The 22,655-nt window shown below is 60.1% G+C and overlaps 3 protein-coding genes across 4 annotated transcripts; 1 reads left to right on the forward strand and 2 right to left on the reverse strand.

The window, feature by feature from the left end:
* Positions 1-300: 300 nt before the first annotated feature.
* Positions 301-4,382, reverse strand: C2CD4C (C2 calcium dependent domain containing 4C). The gene is made up of 2 exons (XM_051810965.1): positions 4,353-4,382; positions 301-4,029 (listed from the first exon to the last, which is right to left on the reverse strand). The coding sequence occupies exon 2, from the start codon at positions 4,008-4,010 to the stop codon at positions 2,751-2,753; it is 1,260 nt and encodes a 419-aa protein (XP_051666925.1). The 5' UTR covers positions 4,011-4,029; positions 4,353-4,382; the 3' UTR covers positions 301-2,750.
* Positions 4,383-5,355: 973 nt separating this feature from the next.
* Positions 5,356-11,667, reverse strand: SHC2 (SHC adaptor protein 2). Of its 2 annotated transcripts, none has more exons than XM_051810948.1 (12): positions 11,126-11,614; positions 10,606-10,676; positions 10,161-10,221; positions 9,861-9,980; positions 9,704-9,757; positions 9,437-9,488; positions 9,145-9,271; positions 8,820-9,000; positions 8,670-8,736; positions 8,415-8,579; positions 7,897-8,198; positions 5,356-7,711 (listed from the first exon to the last, which is right to left on the reverse strand). In XM_051810948.1, the coding sequence occupies exons 1-12, from the start codon at positions 11,597-11,599 to the stop codon at positions 7,583-7,585; spliced, it is 1,803 nt and encodes a 600-aa protein (XP_051666908.1). In that variant the 5' UTR covers positions 11,600-11,614; the 3' UTR covers positions 5,356-7,582. The 2 variants fall into 2 exon arrangements, with proteins under 2 accessions (XP_051666908.1, XP_051666907.1); XM_051810947.1 differs by having other exon boundaries at positions 7,593-7,711; positions 7,964-8,198; positions 11,126-11,667.
* Positions 11,668-13,705: 2,038 nt separating this feature from the next.
* On the forward strand, positions 13,706-21,548 carry LOC127481541 (hippocampus abundant transcript 1 protein-like). Its single transcript, XM_051810950.1, has 12 exons — positions 13,706-13,957; positions 14,347-14,442; positions 14,955-15,017; positions 16,080-16,207; positions 16,619-16,733; positions 17,240-17,458; positions 17,622-17,735; positions 18,195-18,266; positions 18,508-18,620; positions 18,728-18,825; positions 19,366-19,532; positions 19,625-21,548. The coding sequence occupies exons 1-12, from the start codon at positions 13,874-13,876 to the stop codon at positions 19,832-19,834; spliced, it is 1,479 nt and encodes a 492-aa protein (XP_051666910.1). The 5' UTR covers positions 13,706-13,873; the 3' UTR covers positions 19,835-21,548.
* Positions 21,549-22,655: the final 1,107 nt, after the last annotated feature.

Raw genomic sequence — 22,655 nt, forward strand, 5'->3', positions numbered from 1 at the left:
CCCCCCAAGCAGGAACAGCACCTTTCTACATGTGCCTACTTCTCCCCAGGAGATTCACTCACACCTCACTCTGTGGCTGGTCAGCAGCACCAGAGAAGAGCTTCAAAAGTACCTTGTGCCCCTGCACCTTGTGTCCTTTCCTGTTTGGAAAGGGAAGCAGCACCCAGAAGAGTGGTGCTGCCCCGTGTCTGGACATTGCTGAGGTCCCAGGTCTGCTCCCTTCTTCCACCGCACAGGGAGCCAGCAGGGGTGACAATGGGGAATACCTTGGGAAAAGCAGAAGCCAGGGCCACACCTGTATCTGTTTTAGAAATTACTTTATTGCACTAAAAAGAGGAAATCATCTGTAAAGAAACATTCCATTCAGGTATTAATATATTTTTCACTCCAAAAATGCATCATTAAATCCAGACACAAAAATATCAAAGCAGGAACAATAGAAAATAGCTCCAGCAGAGGAGAGACCCATCCAGGTAACAGCCCTGGCTCCCACACTGCCAGCCTAGCACAGAGCAGGGCTCACAGCACCACATCCCAGGGCTAATTGCATGGCCACACACCTGACTTCGGAGAGACAGCCTTGGGATAAGATGGGTGGGGCAGGACAACAGTCCCCAGGTCCTTGAATGTCCCTCCAGGGCCAGCCCCAACCCAAGGAGCATCCCAGGGCTCTGCTCTCAGCATCCCCCTTTCCCAAACCCGAAGGCACACAACTCTTCTGTGGGGGATGTGTCACCCCTCAAACCTCTCAGAGCACCAGAATTTTTGCCCAGCTCTTGTTCCCCCTCCCCTTGCAGCCTGCTGGGTCCACCCCCCGCCAGCAGCATCCAGGTCCCCCCAACCCCTTACAGGCACAGCACCCCAGGGAGCACAAGCTACTGGTGGGGCGTGTAGGGGTCTGTCAGGCAGCAGCCAGCTGGGCAGGGTCCCCTTCCTGCCCCAGATCTGCTCAGGGGCAGGATATTCACCCTGCACCCACGGTTGTGGCCTATCTCCCTGTCCCACCTTCCGCAGAGTCCCCGTCTGCCCCCAGGATGAGCCTGGGTACCTGGGGGTTGAGGATCATCTTGGGGAGTGTTGGGAAGGCTCAGGTGGGAAACTCCCTGTGAAGGAGGGACATGTCTGCTCCTTATGTCCTGCATGGTTTGTTTTCAGCCACAAGCTCAACAAACAGCCACAATCACCCAAAATCCCAAATTCCCCCGACATGCAAACACGGTGCGATCAGAACCATGCCTCGCATACCTGAAACGTATTTACAGACAAAAGTGAAACACTGCAAAAGATCAGCCTCAGATATAAATAGCCAACACTGAGATCTGCCATCTGCTGCAAAGGACAAGGAAGGAACATCTACTGCCAACACAGAGGTTAACACAGAGGGACACGTGTGTGCATGTGTGTCCACACATGTTGCAACAGGGGATGGGAGCGCTGCGAATCCTGCTCCCTGCACAGAAACATGCAGAGCCCGACACGATGGGTGACACCACACCAAACAACAACGCGGCGGATTTTATCTACCCACAAAAATGCCCCAGCTGGCATCTTCCCCGCTCCCACTGTCTCAGGCCAGTTAGCCAGGATGGCAGGGTAGGATGGGAAGGGTTGGGAGTACCTCGTTCCCTCCCAAAGAGAAACTGAGAGCCAGACCAGTCCCTTTGGGGAGCCAGATCGCTCTGGGCACAGGAACCTGGTGGCCTCACAGGGCACATCCCTCCTGCCCAGTGGGTGCAGCCTCTCGCAAAACTCTAAGCCCACAGGGCAAGGGAGGGCAGAGGGTTGTGGAGCCTCAGCCTGCCCCCCTGTCCAGCCTCATCTGGGATGGTCCCAGCACTCAGGGAGGGCTACTTCTGTCACCTCGGCCTTTGTCAGCAAGCACATCTTCTGGGACACTGACTGGGGCCACCTGTGTGCCCAGGGAGAGGGATGCCAGCCCCTGGCATCTCCCTCCTGCGGGCAGAGGACGGGCATAGGCAGCCTCCTGGATTTGTGCAAACCCAAAGCCCCTGAAGTTCCATGAGCAGTTTTCCACAGGGGTCAGCAGTGGTGGACAGTGCTGGGGTGGGCACGAAGGGTGGCCCAGGAGGCTGCAGGTGTCAGACCAAACTGACTTGTGCATCTCTGCAGCCCTGCAGGGCTGGGAGGAGTCCAGGAAAGGCTCAAAAGCCACAAACCTGACTCCTCCCCCAGGGTGACTGCCCTTGGCCCACTCTCAGCTCACCTCTGCAGTATTTTCTTTGTGGATTCCAAGACTAGAAACTTGTCTTTTAAATTAAAGCTGAGATCAATGCTGTGACCTGACTCCAGGAGCTGGGGCTTTGGGAGGTGGCAATAAGTGTGCTACAGAGATCTACCCACCTCCAACTTAAGTGGCAGCCAGCTGGAGACCACAGGCACAGGGAGAGAAGAGGCCACCAGGTGTTTCCATCATTCCTGGTGGGGACTGGACTGGAGACTCCCCACTTCCTGCTGGGCTCCAGGAGATGCAGCCCCAGGCAGGAGCTGGGGGGAGCTGGGACAGAGGCTGTGGCTGCCAGCCCTTCCTGCCCTGTCACAGGAGGGCTGGTGCTGGCAGAGCCCCACAGCAGCATTGTTTCTGGGGATCCCCATGCTCTGCCACAGCCCTGTCCCTCCTCAGGGGGCCCTTCCAAACCCTCCTCCAGCGGGACTGGGGGACAGAGCCAGCCTACCCCCCTCACCCCAGCCCCACAGGTGGGTGGGCTCCCTCCAGGGCTGCCAGCAGGCACCTACAAGCAGGACAGGAGGGCGGTGAGAGGCAGCTCCTTCTCCCCCAGCAGCGTGTCCCGCTTAAGGCTGCTGCCCTTGTTGACCACCTTGAGCTTCAGGGACATCTTCCTGGCGTGGCCGGGGCCCAGCCCATCGAAGAAGAAGTCCTCGTTGAAGATGGGGTTGCGGCTGTTCTTGACAATGGTGCTGCGCTGCTTCTGCAGCTTCCCAGGGTTGAGGCACAGCGAGACGCAGCAGTTGATGCTGCGCAGGTCGACGAGGGCATCGTAGAGGTCCTCGGCAGAGACGAGGCGCACGCGCAGCCGGGCGTTGGAGGGGTCATACTCGGCAGCCAGGCGCAGGCTCCCCCCCCGGCTCAGCCGCAGGCTGTGCTCCCGGTCCCGGCCCGGCGGCAGGTCCAGGGGCAGCAGGGCTGTGGGCGGCTGTGCTCCGGCCGGGGTGCTCCTGGCACGGCGCTGAGCGCTGGGGCTGGTGTCGGCTGAGCTGTCGTCGGTAGACAGTGAGCTGTTGCGGGCCACCGACTGCTTCAGCTTGATGACCTTGGACTGGCTCTCCTGGCTGAAAAGCTTCAACAGGGAGACGGAGCGGGAGAGCAGTGGGGAGCCAAAGGGCGAGGATTCGGCGGAGGAGCACGTGTCGCTCTCACCGCCGCTGAAGTAGCGGCCAGGGTGCATGAGGGCTGCGCCCAGGTCGGCAGGTCCCCGGGGGCTGCTCTCGCCGTTGAGCTTGGCTCTGCGCTGGGCGCTGGGAGAGGTGACGGGCGAGGGGCAGAGGCTGCTGTGCTCGCTGTGGAAGAGCGACTCTTTGCGCCGCGTGTGGGGGCTCTCCATCAGCGTGGCAAAGCCATAGGAGGTCTGTGCCTTGGGCACATAGGGCAGCGACATGGCCGTCTGTGCCTGCGGGTCTACGTTGGTGCCGCAGCTCCCCTCGGCCGTCCAGTCCTCGGCGGTCTCGATCTGGATGATGTGCCGGCCGGCCGCCCGGGACCGGGACCGGCTGGACGGGCGGGGACTGCGCGGGGGCTTTCGCCCGGCCAGGTCCTGCTCTGAGACTGAGGAGCCCAGGGCAGCCGCTGCGGGGAGCTCGGAGCCCTCGGCCTCCGCGGGCGCCGCGCTCAGCTTGGGCGGGATGAAGAAGTCGGGGATCTTGTCGGGGGTGAGGACGTTGCTGTAGCGGGACCCCCGCGGGGATTCTTCCGGCCCCGCTCCCCGAGATCCACCGTTCTCCGCCACCCCCCGCAGCCGCTCCAGAAGCCACATCTTGCTGCCAGGTGTGGGGCTGCAAGAGACCCGAGGGGCAACGCTGTCACCGGGGGCCGGGCACCGGCAGGGGCAGGATGGAGCCGGCAGCCCCGGCAGCGAGCAGCGGCAGCGAGAGAACCGGACCCGGCAGCCCGGGGGGACGGGACAAGGACGGGAAGTAACTGGCCGCGTCGAGGAACACGGAAACCCGCCAACCCGGGAAGGAGTGGGAAGAAACCGACCGCGCAGAGCGGGGGTCGGAGACCCGGGGAACGGGGACCCGGCGGCGCCGAGCGATGCGATGGGACGGGACAGACGCGAAGCGACCCGACACCTGGACCGACCGACCGACTGACCGACCGACCGACCGGCGCCGTCGCGAGCGGGACGTTGCCGGGAACCGCCGCACCGGGAGCGGAGCCGCCGCCGCCACCGCAGCCCGGGCGGGGCGGGCGCGGACGCGCTTTTATAGAGCTCCCGTCCGCGCCGCCGCCGTAATCCTCCGAGTGCGGCGCCCCCACATTTTCGCGCGCCGCTCCTGGCTGGACCGAGACCAGGATCGGGACCGAGCCCCGGGGTGCTGATGTCCCCCGACCCCAGGACACCTGGCCGTCCGCCCACGGGAGTGTCGGGGTTGGGATGGGGCCGGGAGCGGAATCCCGACGGCGTCGCTCCGTGCTCCCCCGCGGCGCCCCCGGTCCGAAGCGCGCCCGGGACCGGGGCCGAGGCCGTCGTTCTCCTCTGGGAGCAGTCGTTTCCCGCTCCGAGTTCTTGGGCTCAAAGCACTGAACGAAACCAGCAGCGGCTCGGGGCTGAGGGGTTGCCGAGAGCATTAAGTGGCTCAATATCGCGCTGGAGGAGCGGGGGGCAGCGCCACATGTCACAGGCCCCTGTGTCACACAGCCCACTGGCCCCTGGAGGAATGCGGTTGTAGCTGGGGACAGTGGGGTAAGACGTCAGGAGGATCCACGGAGCATCACCGCATCCCCGGTGCTGACGCGGGGATGGGAGACTCAACCAGGTGATCAGCCCCAGCCCCAATCCCGCGGGGATTTACAGCCCTGGGGACAGGGATGCACCGAGCAGGACAGTGGCACGGAAGGGGCCAGCAGCTGTTCCTTTCTGGCTGCTCCCTGTGGATACCGTCAGGCCGCCGGGAAGCACCATCATTCCACAGCGGTGCAGGGCTGGAAATGATGGCCAGGAAGGAGAGCCTGGAGCGATGAGCGCCTTCCGCAGGGGCTGCTGAGGGAGGTCTCGGCTCCCTCTGCATTCCCACTTGGAGATGGTAAAAAGAAGCATCCAGCCGTGCCCAGCCAGATCGAGGGCTGGGATGTTTCGGGGACAGCAGCAGGAAAGGGGGACGTGGTATTCTGGTTGGACCCTGGGCTCTGCACTGCAGGGTGCTGAGCCGGGTCCTGTTGTGGGGGGAGGGCAGATGGAGTCCGCAGGAGGAGGATGAGGCTCACGGAAGGGGCGGCTGGTGAACAAAAGGCCGATGTTTGCTTTTCCTCCACCCTGCAAACCGGTGGGTAAACAAGGTGCAGAAATGGTTGAGTTCCCTTGAGATAACAAAGAGCGCTGGAGCTGGGCGAGCTCTGCCAGCACGACTGGAGGCCAGTGCCTGTGGGGCACGGAGGGGAGCAGAGTGCTGGGAGCTGCCTGACTGCGGACTGGCAGGGCTGGGGACGGAGCCGGTGGAGCCGGCAGTGTGCTACCACCTGCTGGAAGCCGGGAAGGAGAGAGTCCTTCTATGGGAAGGGGCTTGTGCCAGGACGCTCTGGAAAACCAAACCAAGGAGTGCCTGTTGCTGGCACATTTGAGACAGGTGGAGAGACCGTTGGTCGTCGAGATCCCCAAGGTCCTGGGAGAGCAAGGAGGCCACATCCCTCTTCAGCCGCTCCTCTGTGTCTTTCAAACCTTCCCAAAATAGCTCAGCCTCCCCATCATCACAGGCTGAAGAAGCAGCAGCCCTACAACCCAGCTGTGGGGGTCACAGAGCCACCTGCGCCCACGAGCACCACACCCCACCCTCAACCAAAGTGGTTAAACCCCTAAAACAAACCCCCTCCTAGCCCTTCATTCCTTCAGAGCAGCACCCCCGGGTCTGCTGGGCCAGGCAGTGCCAGCGGCAGCCAGTGAACCACATGGGCATGTTCTCCAGCAGCAAAAGAAGAGAGCTGGGACCCTCACTGCCTTTTCCTGCCCTTCTATTGAGGGAACAGTGCAATTATCTTTGCAGATGCATCACCATATGACAAAAAATAGTAGCTGAGATAGAAGCGCCACGTCCCCGCAGAATCCAACTATCAATGGAAAATTACGCATTCATTACTGGGCTTTATTTAGGGGCTTATTTTATTCATTGGCTCAGCCAAAACTGGCCAGCATGGCTGCCTTGTCTGGTGAGGGCTGTTCCCTCAGCAAGGGGCTGAGGGTGCTGGGGTGACCCTGCTCCCCAAGGTGGGTGCCCGTGGCAGCACCAGGCACACAGGGCAGAGCCAGGACAGGCCACCAGCTGCTGGGAGTGGTGCTGGACCCACCAGGTGGCTGCTGCCCACCTGGAGCACAGGACCTGCAGTGAGGCCCACCCAGGACTCTTGCTCCACTGGCTGCCACATTAACCAGTGGGTGACAGCTTGGCTCTGTGCCACTTGGAGCTGGCCTGGCCATGGCAGGAGGCCCAGAGGTGGGCAGCCACATGCTGCCCCAGGCGGAGGCAGGAGGGGAGCCAGCAGGGCAGGGAACTGCCAGCTGCAAGGAGGAGAATGCGGTGCAGGACCAGCCCGGGGTGCCAAAGCCCACTCCGAAGCCAGGGGGACAGTGGGTGATCCACGGGGGACAGGGTGACCCAGGGGGGCAGAGAGAGATGTGACTGGACAGGACAGGTCAGCCAAGGTGGGACCAGGCAGGCACTGGTGGTGATGGAGACCTGTCCCAGCACCATGCCCGGGGGTGGCACGAACCATCTGAGTGCTTTGCTCATTTCCAGGTTTAGTTACAAATGCATTCCAAACCACGAACTCGCACCGAGCACCAGGAACAGGGGGGAAGGGGCTGTGTGTGACATAAAAACCTGCCAAAGCCCCAAGCAGCCAGGGGGTCTTCATGGACCATGAGATACCTCTGCTCCCCAGCAGCCCCAGCCCTCCAAGGCAGTGCCAGCAGCTCAGCCCTGCTTCCAGGGGATGTTTGTGCCTGGCCAAGCCGGAGGCTACAATGATTCCCACCAGCCCTCGTCCCAGTGCTGGGACAAGCAGGGGCAGCCCTGCCAAAGATGGGTTCAGGCTCCGTTCCTCCTGCTGAGGCTGCCCACCACTTCCCACCCTGACAGTGTTTCGCCTGCACACGTGGAATTAAATGTCTTTTTGTCTGGCTGGGCAAGGGGCTCCGTGTGGCTGATGGAGGTAGGCAGCAGCCGGGGGGGACTCACAGGGCCAGGGACTGCAAGACCCCTCTGGGGAGGAAGATGGGGAGCCTGACCCCAGACTGCAGAGGCCAGGTACAACCGGGGGAGGGCAGCACAGAGGGACTGCAGCTTTGCCCCAGGGCTTGGGCGAGTCCAGTGCCAGGGGAGCAGATCAGGGACGTCACTGCTTCCTCTGTACAACCTGGCGGAGGTGCAGCTCGCTCTCCGCTGCCACAATGGGCTGCTCGTTCTGCCGGTGGTGGCTGATGAGGTGGCTGATGCTCTCAAACAGCACATCCTTGGTCCTTACCTGGGGTTGGGGCACAGCGGTCCTGAACTCAGGAGACCTGCCTTGCACTCAGCATCCCCTTGCAACCCCTGTGCCTGACCACACCTGCAGTCCGTGTTCCACACCACCCACCCCATGCCCTGCCTCTACCCCGGTCCCAATCACCCACCCTGGGCCCTGCCCTCACCCCCATGCCCTGCCCTCACCACTCCCTCAGGGTCCACCAGCAGAAGATGCTTGGGCTGCCCGCTGTGCATGCCGGTCAGGACGTACTGCCCCGGGTTGGTGAGACTGTCCCGCACCAGGAAGTCCCCGTCCATCTGCAGGAGCCTCTCAGCATCCCGTCGGCTCATCTTCCCGTGGTACCAGGGCTCCCGCCGAAGCTGCTCCTCCGTGGGGGCAATGGGGGCCTTCCGCGTGGGGGGGCTCGGCCACTGGTCCTCGATGGGGGGGCTGGTGCCACCCCCTGCAAGGCACTCATGGAGCTTCAGGGCATCCTCGAAAGGCCCTGCAGGAGCCAGGGGGTGCAGGGTGTCACCCCTGGGGCACAAGGCAGGGCTAGGGTGTGGTGAGGACAGGCCCTGGCTCACAGCCCCCCAGTGCTCTGCAGGGCACTGCTCTGGACTCAGCCAGTGCCAGCACCTCTAGGGCTGTGGCAGGTGGGCTGGGCAGCTGACAGCACAGCTCAGCCTCCAGCACCAGCCTCCATGGTGCAGTGGCTTACTCATGTCAAAGAGGTCCTTTCTGGGGCTCTCCTCTGTCACTCCGTGAGCCGCTGCCTCCGGCTCCCAGGCGTCCAGGCTCTGCGTGTTCACGTACATGTGCTCCTCGTAGTCCCGTGGCCCCAGGGAATGGCCATCCGCCTGCAGGTACCCGTCGCAGGGCTGGCCTGGGAGGATGGGCATCACTGCTGGCCAGGACTGGGCAGAGCCATGGGGACCCCCCCCGACTTATGGCTTCCCCCCCCAGCAGTACCCACCCTGGTTCTCCAGGTCCCAGGGTGGCCCCGGCTGGCCATTAGGGTCTCGCCTGGCTGCAAACCCGCCCTGGGAAAGGAGACAGTGAGGGTGTTGGGGAGACCCTGCCTGGGACCCCCACAGCGGGGCCAGCAGTGGCCCTGGGGGCTCACCTGGTTGGAGGGGACAGAGCTGGAGGGCTGAGTGTGGACGTGACCCAGGACTGTGCCGTGACGGAGCCGGGAGTCAATCAGCCCCCCCAGTGGGGGCTCCTTCCCTGGGATGCTGTTGTAGTAGTCGTGCTCGGCCACCTCCTCGTCCTCCCCCCAGGCCGACTCCTCAGCACCCAGTGCCCTGCAGGAGGGACGGTGAGCTGGGGACACTCTGCCTGGTTCAGACCCTCCCCATATCCAGCAGTGACAGGGGCTCTCAGAGCCACCTCCAGCCAGGGGATGTACCCGGAACAGGGGCTGTAGCAGGGCCCCTCATCCCCCATACCTGTCTGGGGGTATCACCACCTTGGGGGGGCTGTGCAGGTACTGCTTGAAGCGCAGCTCAAAGGCCTGTCCCACTGTGCTGATGACGCTCTGTGCCAGCCCCTCACAGCACTCCAGGATGTGGCAGGCTGCAGACAGACAGGCTTGAGTGGTTCCCTCACACTCCTATTGCCCCTCTGGGCCCCCCTGAGCCCCTCTTCATGCTCCCCACAAGGGATCTCCTTCTCCAGCCTTCACCCCCCAACGCATCCCTCCTCCTCCACAAAGCTCCCGGGTGTGGGGGCCAGAGTCACCTCTCTGGTTGATGGGGTCCTTGGCAACGTAGGCGACATAGTCCGTGGTGTCCTGGGGGCACAGAGGGAGCTCAGGGGCCATGTCCTGCTGCTGCATGGGGAGTGGGGCTGGGGGCGCTGGGGAGAGGGGACATTTCGGCCCCAGCCCCACATCCTGACCCAGGGCCAGGCTGCCCTGCACTTGGCTCAGCCATGGGACAGGCAGCCCCTGTCCCCACCGCCCTGGGGGGCTGCAGCCAGGGGAGTGCTGAGGTATGTGTGCCTCACCAGGTCCCCACCGGAGGCGAAGGAGATGGACTGCATGTGGTGGTTAGCGATGATCTGTGTGGGAGACATGGCCCGGGGGGGCATTAGCACAGGGGCCACCAGCCCCCAGCTCACAGGCTGGGAGGCAGCAGGACCATGTGCCCAGGAACACTGTCACCTGGCGTGTGGTGGGGATCATGAGGTTCAGCCCATCAACGGAGATGTTGACAGCGATGCTCATGCCAGCAAAGCGCAGGTTGCTCTTGCCCAGGATGGAGAACAGGGCTTTGTTAGGAGCCTGATAGGGGAGAAGACGGTGGGGGTGATGCAGCCCATCAGGACCAGGCTTCCTGGGGTGAATGAGAAAAAGAGGGGTGCCCCAAGAGACCCCAGACCCACACACTGGGCAGGCACCCTCAGTGCCCTGTCCCACAGCCTCAGCTTGCCCCAGGGAGGGACAAGCTGAGTGGAAACTTACCTTCTTCTTCCAGATGCCCTTCACACCTGGCACCGCCTCATACAGTCTGTTGATGGCTTCCCTGCAGTGGACAGCCCCCGGTCTGGTCACTGCTCCAGACCCCTGGCTCTTCCCAGCTGCCTCCCCCCACACGCACGGCTCTGTGGGCTCTGGAGGCTTGACCCCCACAGCCTCAGGTGCTGCAGCCTCCTGGCAGTGCTGCCCCACGTCACGGCCTGCAGTACGTAATCCTGGCAGGGGCCACCTCCCTTCTCCTCTTTCCACCCATTGATCTATGGCAGTGCCCTTCGCCTGTGTCCCTGCATGCAGGGTGGGTCCTGTGGGGCAGGGCTCCCCCAGACCCACATCTGTCTCTCCACAGGGCCCTGGGGAGGGGGAGCACCCAGGCCCACCGGGGGCTTTGGGTGGCACTGGGGGATGGGAGAGTGGGACTGTGGGGCCGTACCTGGTGACCTGTGTCCGGGTGTTGAAGTCGAGGGACCTCATGGAGCGCAGCACTTCAATGCACCCCATGTACTGCGGGGGGTGCACGGTCAGAGCAGCCCAGGGCAGGCAGTGGAGAGGAGAGAGACTGGGTGTCAGTGAGAAGGGCTCCTTCCACACCAGCTCCGGGGCTCACAGAGCGGCCTTTCATCCCCCGCCCCAAAATGCCCCATCACATGCCCAGACCCCACGCTGAGACTCCACAAACTCATCTGTGTGCTACAGCTTGTGATGCCTCGTAGGGGTTCACTGTGGCAGGGTCTCGAGGCGGGTTGCCCGGCCCGGGAAGCCCCCGGCCCCCAGCCCCATCCCGGGACCTGCGTGTGTCAGGGGCGGCTGCCTCGGGGCAGCCACGGGTAGGACTCGATCGGGGGCTCTGCCCGCAGCCGTCAGGAGGAGCGGCCGGACCCGCCGAGCCCCGCACACGCGCGGGGCCGGGGTCTCCGCGCCTTCCCGCGCCGCCGGGCTCCGGCGGGACTTACCCGGACGATGTAGGAGACGCCGGGCCCCAGCACCCGCTCGTCGGGGTGCAGCCAGCCCTGCGCCGGTTTGCGGATGAAGCTGCCCTTGCGACTCCATTCGTCCCCGTCGGGCCGGGCCCCCGCCGCCGCCGCCACCGCCCCCCGCGCCCTCCCCGCCGCCCCCCGGGCCCGCCCGCCGGCCGGCAGCGCGCAGGGCGCGGCGCAGAGCGGATCGCAGGCGCCCAGGACGGCGGCCAGCCCCGAGGGGGGCCCCGCCGGGGCGGGGGGGTCCCGGGCGGCGCCGGTAGGGCCGCGGCCGAGGAAGCCGCCGGAGCCGGGGAACTTCCACTGCGGCATCCGCGGCAGCAGCGCGCAGAAGGTGGTGCCGTGCTCGGGCTCCTCGCCCGCCGCGGGGCAAGGCCCGGGGGCCGGCGACGGCATGGGGACGGTCAGCGGCTCGTCGCGGAAGCGGTCATACTTGGGCTCTGGGAGCATGCCCGGGGCCGCGCGCCGCTCCGCTCCGCCGCGCCGCTCCGCTGCGCCGCCGCGCCGGCTCCCGCCCCCCGCCCGCTCCCCCGGGGCCGCGCCGCGCTGATGTCATGGTGGGAGCGCTCCGCCGCCCGCCCGGCCCCGCATCCCCCGCCCCCGGCTCCCCCCGCCGCGCTGGACCCGCGGCCGCCAGAGCATCCCCGTCCCTCCCAGCATCCCCGCCCACCCGAGCATCCCCCGGGCCCACAGCTCCACCCCACGCCTGAGCTGGCCCGCAAACACGACCCGTGGGGCCGGAGCCACCCACGCTCTGCCCTCCATCCTGCTCCAAACCCGCTGTCCATGGCCGAGCACAGGCTGTTGCCCACTTGCGCTTTGCATTAGCTGGAGGGAAACGGGCAAGCAGCGCCCGGCGCTGCCTTCATCCACAGCGGGGGCGTTTTCTGCTCTTTCCACCTCTGCATTCCCGAAAAGCGCTGCAAGAGCCCAGGGCTGGCCGGGGGGAAGAGGGGTTTGGCCAGGCTTCACTGCACAACCAGGCTGCCCTATTTCTGTGCCTCCCAGCCCACTGGTCTCATTCGCTCTGATTTCATCTGCCTCCAAAGCCGGAACCGGCTCCCATTTGTTTATATCTGTCTGGAGGGCTCAGGTAGTAAAAAGCACAATCATTTTCTTGCCTTTCTGTCTGTAACTGCAGCAAGCAGGGAAAAAAACCCAAAACCCTTAAAGGGATTTTCTGACCTCAGTGGAGCCACTCGCCCTTCTTCTTGCCCTGGGGCTGTGGCAATTAAGGGGCCCCGAGGTTGGCTGGGTCTAGAAATGAGAGGGGCCCCGGAGTAGATGCCGCTGCGGCCGCTCCCCCCGGCGCCCCCCTCCCAGCCCCGCACAGACCGGCACAAACAAAACCGGAGCCTCCCCGGGGGCAGGCCATGCTCTGGCGATGCGGTCGCCTTTGTCTCTCCTCCTCACTGTCTCCTGCTCCCTGGAAGGTGATGGGGTGAGAGCCAGTAATTGCTCTAAGTGGGATCAATAAATCAAGGTAATAGAATTGCATCTGCTGTTGCCATTTTGGGAACCACTTCCCTGCTCTCCGTTCCCTCCTTGGTTTTAAGGTGCTGCAGAGCACTGGAACAAGTCAGGCTCCTCCGTGCTCTCGCAGCAGCTCCAGCAGGGCCCAGGAGGGGACTCAGGTCCCTGCCCAGCCCTGGTGCTCTGGGTGCACATTCCCGGGGGCCGGGGGTCAAGCCGAGGGAAGGCACCGTGTCCCTGTGGAGGTTACAGGCGTTTTACCCGATGCCAAGTGCAGAGCACTCTGGGGACCGCGGGCACCCCGTGGCGTGGGGACAGCACAGCTGGGCACAGCACAGCAGCCCTGAGGAGATGGAGCCGCTCCCGGGAGGGAAGCCGGGGGATTACTCTCATCTCACTTGCAGCCAGGCTCAGGCTCCAGAGATCCCTCCACCTCAAGGGCTTTGCCCTGGCTGCTTTTAATCCCTACTTAAAGTAAAACCTCGATGGACAAAGGCTGGATCGCAGCCTCCGGCCCTCCGCGGATGTGTGACAGCCCCGCAGCCTCTCGCTGCCCCATGGTGAGACATCTCCAGGCTCCCCCCGTGGCCCCCCGACCACAGCCGGGTGCGTCCGCTGCCCGGGGCGATCACCTGAGCGGGGGTGGGGGCGAGCAGAGGGGCCCTGGCGCGCATAAAACTGGTCTAAACTCTGCCCAGTCAACCTTGTCCGACCCGCACGAGGGAACGAGCACCACGCACTCTCCGAATTAACGGGATCACGCGCTCCCCGAGCCCGGGCGGTACCGGGGCGGGAGCTGCTCCCCCGCCACCACCCCGGAACCGGGGACCCAGACTGGGACTGGGACCGGGATCGGGATCGGGATCGGGATCGGGATCGGGATCGGGATCGGGACCGCGATCGGGACCGGGACCGTCCGTGACATCACGGCCTCACCCAGGAAAGGCCCGCCCTCCACCCCTCTCATCCAATCACAGACCAGCGCGGCCGATAAGGAAGAGGCGGAGCAGCCAATGGAGTGCGAGAATTGGCGCCCTGGAAGTGCTGGTTTCCGGGCCGGGGGCGGGGCCTGCGCACGGACCCGCCCCCCCGCCCGCAGCCCCGGGGGCCCGGCGCTCCCCGCCCGGTGCCGGTGCCGGTGCCGGTCCAGTTCCGGCTCCGGGCCCGGGCTCAGCCCGGCTCGGCCCGGCCCGCCGCAGGGAGGATGGGGCAGCCGCGGCGGCCGGCGATCGGCTGCGGCCCGGCGGCGCCATGACCGGCGAGAAGAAGAAGAAGAAGCGGCTCAACCGCAGCGTCCTGCTGGCCAAGAAGATCGTGATCCGGGACGGGGCCGGCGTGAGCGCGGGGCCGGGGGGTGGAGGGGCCCGGGGCGAGGGGACCCTCCTGCTGCCCCCCCTCCGGGTGCCCGAGCCGGGGTCCCGCCCCAGTGGGCCTGGGGGGTTTCTCGGCCTCGGTGATGCCGGGGGCGGGGGGGGCTTTGTGCCGCGTCCCCGGTGCGCTCCCGTTCCAGTGCGGGCCAGGAATCCCCCCCATGGTGCTGGGGGTGGGTTCGAGCAGCCTGAGCTGTCTGCGGGAGGTGGTTGGGGGGGTCTGTGAACAGAAACAGCGTTTCAGCAGGACTGTGTCTCTCGCTCTCAGACCCCTGTGTGAGCTCTCTGAGATGCTCCTTTCGGGGAGGACGTGGCCGCTGAAAGGTTTTTGACTTAAGGTGCTCTGTTTTGCAGCGACAGGGGATTGGGGACCCCAGCGTGTACCACGCTGTGGTGGTGATTTTCCTGGAGTTCTTTGCCTGGGGACTGCTGACCACACCGATGCTGACGGTGAGCACCATGTCTCCTTGGGACAGCACTGCCTTGGGAGCTCTCCTGGGGCTCCTGAGGTCTCAGCACATGCTTTTCCATGGGGAACTGCGGAAAAGGAGTCTTTGGTTGTGCAGAAACATTTAGACACAGTATTAGCCTGGCAATATAAAATGTGAATCAAACCTACAGACAGCACAAAGAGAACTACAGAGAGGTGATGTGGTGATGTGAAGTAAAACCAGAGGGGACTCGGGTGGGGTATGGATGGATTAAGGCACATATCAGGCTCTCTTAGCCTCACCCAAACATGCTGGAACAATTTATAGACCTGGAAAGTGTTAAGGACAGTGATTGCCTGTGCTGGAGAGGGCAGCCAGAGCTCTTCACATAGAGGCATGGTTTGTAGGGTATTTCCCCTTTTCCCTGGATTGTTCCCTTCCAGGCCTCTTGGCTGTCAGGTGCTTAAGGAAATTTTGCCACAGTTGCCAGCTCTGACTTTTGCCTTTAGGTTTTGGTTTCTTTTCCCCCAGGTGTTACACCAAACTTTTCCTCAGCACACGTTCCTGATGAATGGCCTGATTCATGGAGTCAAGGTAAGGAATGTTCCTTCCAGGCTTTCCTTTAAATATACCATCACTGCAAGAAGGGACAAGCCATTATTATCCATGTAATTTGCTGATGTCAACCAATATTTGTCGGCTCAATGTTCATATTTCAATTTGGGGGCTCTGGCAAATCTGATGCAAAAGGAAGGACACAGACACGGGGCAGCTTGTGCAGCTGGTTTTGCTGAATGATAATGACAATGTGCTGCTTGTCAGCCTGGAGCTGGAGCTACAACAGCTCAGTGTTTCAGCTGGAAATATTTTCATCAGCATGAGATCAGCCCTTGTGCTCATCTTCTGGAGCGTAACAGAATGACAAATCAGTGACATCTGAACTTATCAGTAATAGAAGCTGAAGCCCAGCGGCTCCCCCAGACAGGAGATGGGAGTGTGCCATGGCACAGGGAGAGGGAATGGTGAGCTTGCACTAGACCAGCATTCCCAGGGCAGGATTGGAGGCAATGATAGGGAACAGACCGTAGTCATGTGTTCTGACTGGGGAATCGGGCAAAACAAACTGTTCTTGGCAGTCTTTGGCAAGAGGATCTTGGAAAACAGCCCCAGAGGGGCTGGGCACTCCCATTGGCACTGAAGGGCTCTGCCCTGCCTGCCTCGGGTCTGAGAGATGTGGAAAGGCCTTAAGCACAATTTTATTTGTGCTTAATGGTTCTGGCTTCTCGTTGTGTCTGTTCTGTCTCCACCTACAAGAGAAAGCTTTCCCCAGAACTGCAGCAGGTGCTGCCGTGGTGGAGCTGTGCCAGCAGCTTTCCAGGTCTGGCAGGGCTGCCCTGGTGCCCACAGCCACAGGCAGAGCTGTGCAGAGAGCAGGAGGGAGTGGGAGTGCTCAGCAGGGCCTTGCTGGTCAAGGATTTATTTTTCCCTCCCTAGACGGATGTGAGCAGTTTAACAAACTGCTCTGTTGTGACAGCATTGCTGCTTGCAGCAATCAGGAATGGGCTGCCTCCTCCTGTCTAAAGCTCTCACTGTTAAGAGACAGAGTCTGACTGAGGGGTTTCTCTGTCCCCCTTTCTGTCTGTCTGTCTGTCCCAGGGTCTGCTCTCTTTCCTAAGTGCTCCACTGATTGGTGCTCTCTCTGATGTCTGGGGCAGGAAATCCTTCCTCCTCCTCACCGTCTTCTTCACGTGTGCACCAATTCCCCTGATGAAGATCAGCCCGTGGTGAGTTCACCCTCGGTACAGCCCAGGGTTCTGAGGAGGGGAAGAAGCACGAAGCCAAACGATGGCGGGTGCTTGTTTTACCATGAGATGGAAGAGTCTGTCTGGTGGAGGAGGATACTCAGCCTAGAGACTGACTTGTCTGGTTCTGTGGGAGGGTTCAGCTGGGAGTAGAGGGTCTGTCTGTCCTCTCCTGGTGCTTGTTCCTCTGATCAGTGCATTATTGTTATTAGGGAAAATAAGTGATAAAACTCCAGGGACCCCAGACTGAGGCTCCACATTCCTGAGTGTACCAGAGTGTTCTGGTGCACCAGAGCAAGATGGACAGAAGAATAAGGGAGAGACTCTGCTTCAGCAGCTGTGCACTGTGGTGTGGTTGCTCTCTAACTCTGCCTTGGGCACTGCCTCTTTCAGGTGGTACTTTGCTGTCATTTCCATGTCTGGAGTGTTTGCTGTCACCTTTTCCGTGATTTTTGCCTACGTTGCCGATATCACGCAGGAGCATGAGCGCAGCACGGCATATGGCTTGGTAAGGAGCTCAGGCACTGGTTTGTCTCTTGAAAGAAATATTTGGGGGTTTGCAGGTAGGAGAGGTATAAAGTTAGGTTGGGAAATTTATTGACTAAATGTGTAGTGTCCCTGTCCTTCTACTTGGGATTTAGCTCAGAGGGAAAGGCTGATCTCTCCAGAGTCCGAATGCTGGCTGTGGTGTAGTTTGGCCTGTAAACCAGCCTGGCCTGTGAGCTTTTCCACATCAGGAAAGCAGGAGCTGTGATGCTCTGTGGGATCCTGCCTTTCCTGTAGCTTTACTGGCAGGACCATATGGAAATTGCTAGGACAGCTTTGATTTCCCTTTGCTAGAACTTAGCCCAGATTGCACCAAGAGAACCTGTCATCTGTGTACAGGCGTCCCTGTGAGTCCCTGTTCACCTCCATTATCTTCATCAAAGTGGCAGAAGGAGTTCCCCTGGGTCACTGGGGAGGAGGAAATGGGCTCTAGGAAGAAGAGGCTGTAGGAATGTTTTATCCTTCCAGGTGTCAGCCACGTTTGCTGCCAGTCTGGTCACCAGCCCGGCCATCGGCGCATACCTGTCCCAAGCCTACGGTGATACCTTGGTGGTTGTGCTGGCCTCAGGTGTTGCTTTGCTGGATATTGGCTTCATCCTGCTGGCCGTGCCAGAGTCACTGCCAGAAGAAATGCGCCCGGTCTCCTGGGGAGCCCCAATTTCTTGGGAACAAGCCGACCCATTTGCTGTGAGTGATGCCGCTGTAATGCTTAATGTTTGCTTTAGTTCTGCTGATTTTTAAGATGGTGACTTAAGCTCTTAGTTTGGCTGTCTCTGTACCTGGAGATTATTCAATGATACCAACTCAATTTTAAAAGCATTCTTTCTCGTTCCCACCCCCTTCCCTGCAGTCCTTGCGGAAGGTGGGTCAGGACTCCACAGTGCTGCTCATCTGTATCACCGTCTTTCTCTCCTACCTTCCCGAAGCCGGCCAGTACTCCAGCTTCTTCCTGTACCTGCGACAGGTCAGTCTCTGGTGAGGGGGTAAAGCTCTGGGTGCAGGAAATCCTGGCCTACAAATACTGTCAGAGTTGCATGCCCCAAGGTGGCTCATTTTGGCCAATAGCTCAGTAAAGTTGAAGTTGTAAGAAACAGTGACTTGTTCCAGCTTTCCTGAAAAATGTGTGAGCCTGATGACTGCTCTGTAGGCATTGCCAGGGGCAAGGTCTGGTTTGGCTCCTTGCTGGTGTCTGCCTGGCCATCCTGGCCATGCCATCTTCAGGCACCTTCAGTGATTTAAAGCTGATTCTTCATCCAGAGGAAAATCTTCCCTTTGGTTCCTGTGGCAGCCCAGAGGCAGTGGCTGGTTAATGTGCAGGGCCCTGAGAAGTGACATCAGTAAGCATGGGTGACATCTATGGAGTGGTTCTTGTCATCTGATACAAATCTCCTGCCTGAAAAGTCCCTCTTTGGTATTTTCACAGGTCATTGGCTTTTCCTCAGAGACTGTAGCAGCCTTTATCGGTGTAGTTGGAATTCTCTCTATACTGGCTCAGGTGAGAAGCAATTTCTGTCTTGGCTCAAGCAGTCCGCTATAGAAATGTCCAAAATTTGTGATTTTGGGGCTGATGAGTAGTCAGAACCCCTGTGGCCACACAGACTTTTGAATCATAGAAAATCTTGAATTAGAAGACACCCACAAGGATCATCAGGGTCTCTCAGGTTCCCAGCCTCTTGTCTCTCAGTGTTGTCATCTTTCTTTGCCCCTGCTTTGAAAACACCTGTTTTTCTTTCCAGACAGTTGTGTTGGGAATTCTCATGCGTTCCATAGGAAATAAAAACACCATCCTCCTGGGACTAGGCTTCCAGATCCTGCAGCTTGCCTGGTATGGCTTTGGATCACAGCCTTGGTGAGGGTTTGCTCATGTTTCTCTCCCTCCGCGGTGGCTCCGCAGCCACTCCCGCCTGTGGCACCGGGTGAGGCTGTGCCTGGGCCTCACGGCTGCCTCCTCCCCAGGATGATGTGGGCAGCAGGAGCTGTGGCTGCCATGTCCAGCATCACCTTCCCAGCCATCAGTGCCATGGTGTCGAGGAACGCGGACCCCGACCAGCAGGGTGAGCGCTCAGGGGCCCATCCCAGCAGGTGCCGAGCTGGCACACGGGTGGGCTCTTGGCCATGGTGGTGGAGGGGTGGTTAGAAGCATCTGTGCCAGCTGTGGAGTGTCGCTATACTCCCAGCAGTATTGACAGTTTTATCCTTGACTATGGCTGGTGCATTGCAAGGGAACTCCCAAGTTATGCATGTGGGTGTTCAGGGTTAACTCTCCGAGGCAGAGGAGACTGCTGCGTTTTGCCAGCCTCACAGTTTGGCCCTGAGTCCTCAGACTTGGTTGCCTTAAATTCCAGTTCATTGGATATTGTTGCTTGATGTGCCTGTGCTCATTTCAGTCTGCAAAGCAGCAAGCCCAGCATTACTGATTTTTGTAAAACCTGACACTGAGCGAAGCCGCTCACGTGCAAACCTCCTCCCCCTGCGGAGTGTGCATCAGCCCGGACACAGTGATTGATCCTGTCTCCAAATGTGTAAGCATCCTTGAATAAAACAAATTTCTTTGGAAAGCTGGAGGCATATCCTCCCTTCTTCACTGTCCCCAGGTGTGGTGCAGGGGATGATCACTGGAATTCGGGGTCTGTGTAATGGCCTGGGGCCGGCGCTCTATGGCTTTGTCTTCTATCTCTTCCACGTGGAGTTGAATGAAATGGCTGAGGTGGAAACTTTGGGCAAGGCCTCCAAACCCAACATGGCCAACCCTACGGATGAGGTACCCGTTCAGCTTATTTGCCTGTCAGCTTACTTGTTTGCCAGGCTGCGTCTGCTCTCGTGTCTGAATCTTTCCTGTGTCTCTCCCTGCAGAGCAGCATCATCCCTGGGCCACCCTTCCTGTTCGGGGCATGCTCTGTGCTGCTGTCGCTGCTGGTGGCCCTGTTCATTCCGGAACACAACCTGGTGCTGAGGTCGGGCGGCCACAAGAAGCACAGTACGGGGGCCCAGGCCCACCCCCACAGCCCCCCGGCCGGGGGGTCGGATGGCAAAGAGCCCCTGCTGGAGGACAGCAGCGTGTGAGGTGGGACAGCGGGACCTGCCTCAGGCTCAGCTCCAGGGATGGACTCGGCAGGAGTTCGGGGTGGGGGAGAGAGGAGCCGAGGTAACAGACTGTGCCGCTGACAGCTGCTGAGGAGGGACGGGCTTTCCCTTCGAGCCAAATACACACAGCTGGTGCAAAAATGGAATTGTATCACCTGGTGTTGATGGAAAGGGGAGGTGTGGAACTGCTCCATGTGGAAGGATAGTTCTGGAAAGCAAACCTGCCCCTGCGCGTGAACCCTGCGCCCCGTGCCGTGCCCTGCCAAACCCTCCACTCGCCAGTCACAGAGGATGGAGCCGGCGTGGTCCGTGTTTGTGGGAGCTCACTGGGCTGCCTCCCAGAATAAAGCATGGCATCTGCTCTGTGCCCCATCCCTGACACAGCTGATTCCTGCCCCTGGCAGCCCCCTGTGCGTGTGTGGAGCACAGGGCTGGAGCTTCCTCACTGCCCGAGGACCTGAGGAATTCACCCATTCTGCCCCAAGTGAAACTTAGACCAAAAAAAATAAATCTGCTGATTTAATGTTCTGATGAAGAGGATAAAAATTAAGAAGTTGAGTTGCAGCTCACACAAGGGAGAATGGGCAGGTGAGAGAAGGGCAACTACATGAATTACAAATGCTTGAATGGCCACAATGGCCATAGTTCTGTTTGGTTTTCCTCTTTTTGTCATGTTGAGGTGACATTTGCCTGTCACTGCCTCCACAGGCAGTAGATAGAAGGATTTTTCAGAAATCTTTGTATGGAGCTGTGAGTGTTGTTTAGGAGATACAGTTCTCTGGGAGGTCAGAGAAACAATTAAACTGTGCCAAGCACTTTGGAGAATGTGGTTTCCTGGGAGAGAGGTCAGAGAAATGGTTGTTTACCTTGAGCACTTGTATAAAGCATGGTTTGTCCTGGGGCTCCTGCCATCTAATGTTAAACCCAGAGAATGCTTGGAGCTGGTTTATTCTCAGCCCAGGAGATCCTAATAGTGAGGATTGTGTTGATTTGGACTTACAATTTGGAATTCCGTGTGGCATTTCTGAGCCTGCTGTGAAGGCTTTTGTTTATAAAACAGTGAAATTGCAACCTTTGCTGCAGGCTCGGCTCTGCTCAGAAAGAGCAGGAGGTGCTTGAAGTGTTGTGAAAGAAGCTGAGGCAACCAGGGAAAGTGTGGTTGTTTATAGAGATGTGACAGAGGGCAGGAAACGATTGTTCTCATTTAAGTAAATCACAAGTAATGGCACTGAGCAGTTCTGGGAAGTAACGACCAAACTGGAGACACTTGGGGAATCTGTTGTTAAGGGAATTGAGGCTGCAGTGGCCACACCAGTCCTGCCTCAGAGTGGGGCCAGTGCAGCCATGGCCATTCTCTGGACAGGGTCCCCTCTCTGTGGGTTTGGGACAGGTAACCCAGGGAAGAGCAACCAAAAAGGAGGGTGTGTTGGCCCTTCACGTCGTGGTTCTTTGCCGACAGGTCATCACTGCAGCTACTGCAAATGCAGTTTGCCTCTGGATTTAATGGTAAACACTGCCTGGACGACCCTGCTGCTGACCCCAGCTGGCACACACAGGGCAGTGCTGCCCATCCCCACTCTGCCTGGGAGCATCCTCTGACTGCTCTGGAGCCTGTTGGGGCTGGTTGGTGTTGGCTCTGGGCACAGCAAGGGTGGCAACTTCATGTGGGTCCCTTACGTGCCTGTCAGACACTGACAGCCAGGACCAGCTGCCTGCCCAGCCTGGGTAACTGGTAACAGTGTCACTTTACCAGTCTTCTGGACCAGTTGGTTACTGAAGGTGGATGTTTAAGTGAAAGGGTTGGCAGTTTGTTTTGCATGGATCTGGCCTGGTACCAGATCCTGTGCTCACAACTGGGAGCAGCCTGTTCTGCGAGCAGAGCGGGGCCGTCTTGGACAGGGAGGGATGCTGAGGTGGGTCTGGCTGCAGGGCTGGGGAGCAGAGCCAGCAGGAACTTCAGTGACCTGCCGTGACTCCACTTTTCCCAAGCTCCTTGTGGCGACACTCCCAATTCCCAAATGTTGCTGGGATGGTCAGTATTTGTGTGTGCATAGCAAGCTTTTTTTCTGAAGGAAATCCGGTCACTTGCACTTCCAGGCAGCAGTTCCCCCCCTCCGTGTTCCTCACAAAAATGCCTTTTTTAGACAGGACTTTTACCAAGTCCTGGTGATCTGTTGATTTACACTTGATTAAAGTGAGCTAAAAGTGGGTTTTTCCCTCACATACAGATGAAGTAAAAGGCAGAGTTGTTACCTTGCTCACACAGAGGCACTTGAAGCTTCACGGGTACGATATAGTGGCACGTTGCAAAAAGACGAGCATAATTTATATGATATAAAGTATATAGAGATATATTTTTAAAAAGTCCCTTCCCTTATTCCATAGTTTATTGAAACTGATGCGTTTCTTGATCCTGTTCCCTCTCACCACCACTGCTGCCTGCGGCTTCTCAGCCTCTCCTTCCCTCAGACTGCAGAACCGTCCGGTGACCTTCCCTCTCCAGTCCTGTCCCTCACGACACGACCCCTGAGCTTCTGGCGATGCCGATGTGCCCTGGCTTGTGTGTCACGGGCCTGGAGTGTTTTGATGCCTTTTTCAGCCTTCAAGCTCGGGGTCAGGTGCTGCCTCAGGTGATACCAGGTGAGGGGCTGCAGCCTGGCTGGTGAGCAGCTCTGCTGCCGCCGGGGTACAGCACTGGGAACCAGTGGGGGTACAGCACTGGGAACCAGTGGGGGAACAGCACTGGGAACCAGTGGGGGAACAGCACTGGGAACCAGTGGGGGAACAGCACTGGGAACCA

This window comes from Manacus candei, unplaced genomic scaffold (genome assembly GCF_025592945.1).
Source record: "Manacus candei isolate 608988 ecotype Guabito, Panama unplaced genomic scaffold, ASM2559294v1 h1tg000080l, whole genome shotgun sequence".
Taxonomy (NCBI): domain Eukaryota; kingdom Metazoa; phylum Chordata; class Aves; order Passeriformes; family Pipridae; genus Manacus; species Manacus candei.

Excerpts from the sequence above, each read along its gene's own strand:
- C2CD4C (XM_051810965.1), bottom strand. The coding sequence starts at position 4,010 with ATGTGGCTTCTGGAGCGGCTGCGGGGGGTGGCGGAGAACGGTGGATCT.
- SHC2 (XM_051810948.1), bottom strand. The coding sequence starts at position 11,599 with ATGCTCCCAGAGCCCAAGTATGACCGCTTCCGCGACGAGCCGCTGACC. Across the intron at positions 9,272-9,436 it reads GGACCCCATCAACCAGAGAG|CCTGCCACATCCTGGAGTGC; the intron begins GTGACTCTGGCC and ends GTCTGTCTGCAG. Across the intron at positions 8,580-8,669 it reads CTGGGACCTGGAGAACCAGG|GCCAGCCCTGCGACGGGTAC; the intron begins GTGGGTACTGCT and ends CCATCCTCCCAG.
- LOC127481541 (XM_051810950.1), top strand. The coding sequence starts at position 13,874 with ATGACCGGCGAGAAGAAGAAGAAGAAGCGGCTCAACCGCAGCGTCCTG. Across the intron at positions 16,734-17,239 it reads GCAGCACGGCATATGGCTTG|GTGTCAGCCACGTTTGCTGC; the intron begins GTAAGGAGCTCA and ends TTATCCTTCCAG. Across the intron at positions 18,826-19,365 it reads CGCGGACCCCGACCAGCAGG|GTGTGGTGCAGGGGATGATC; the intron begins GTGAGCGCTCAG and ends CACTGTCCCCAG.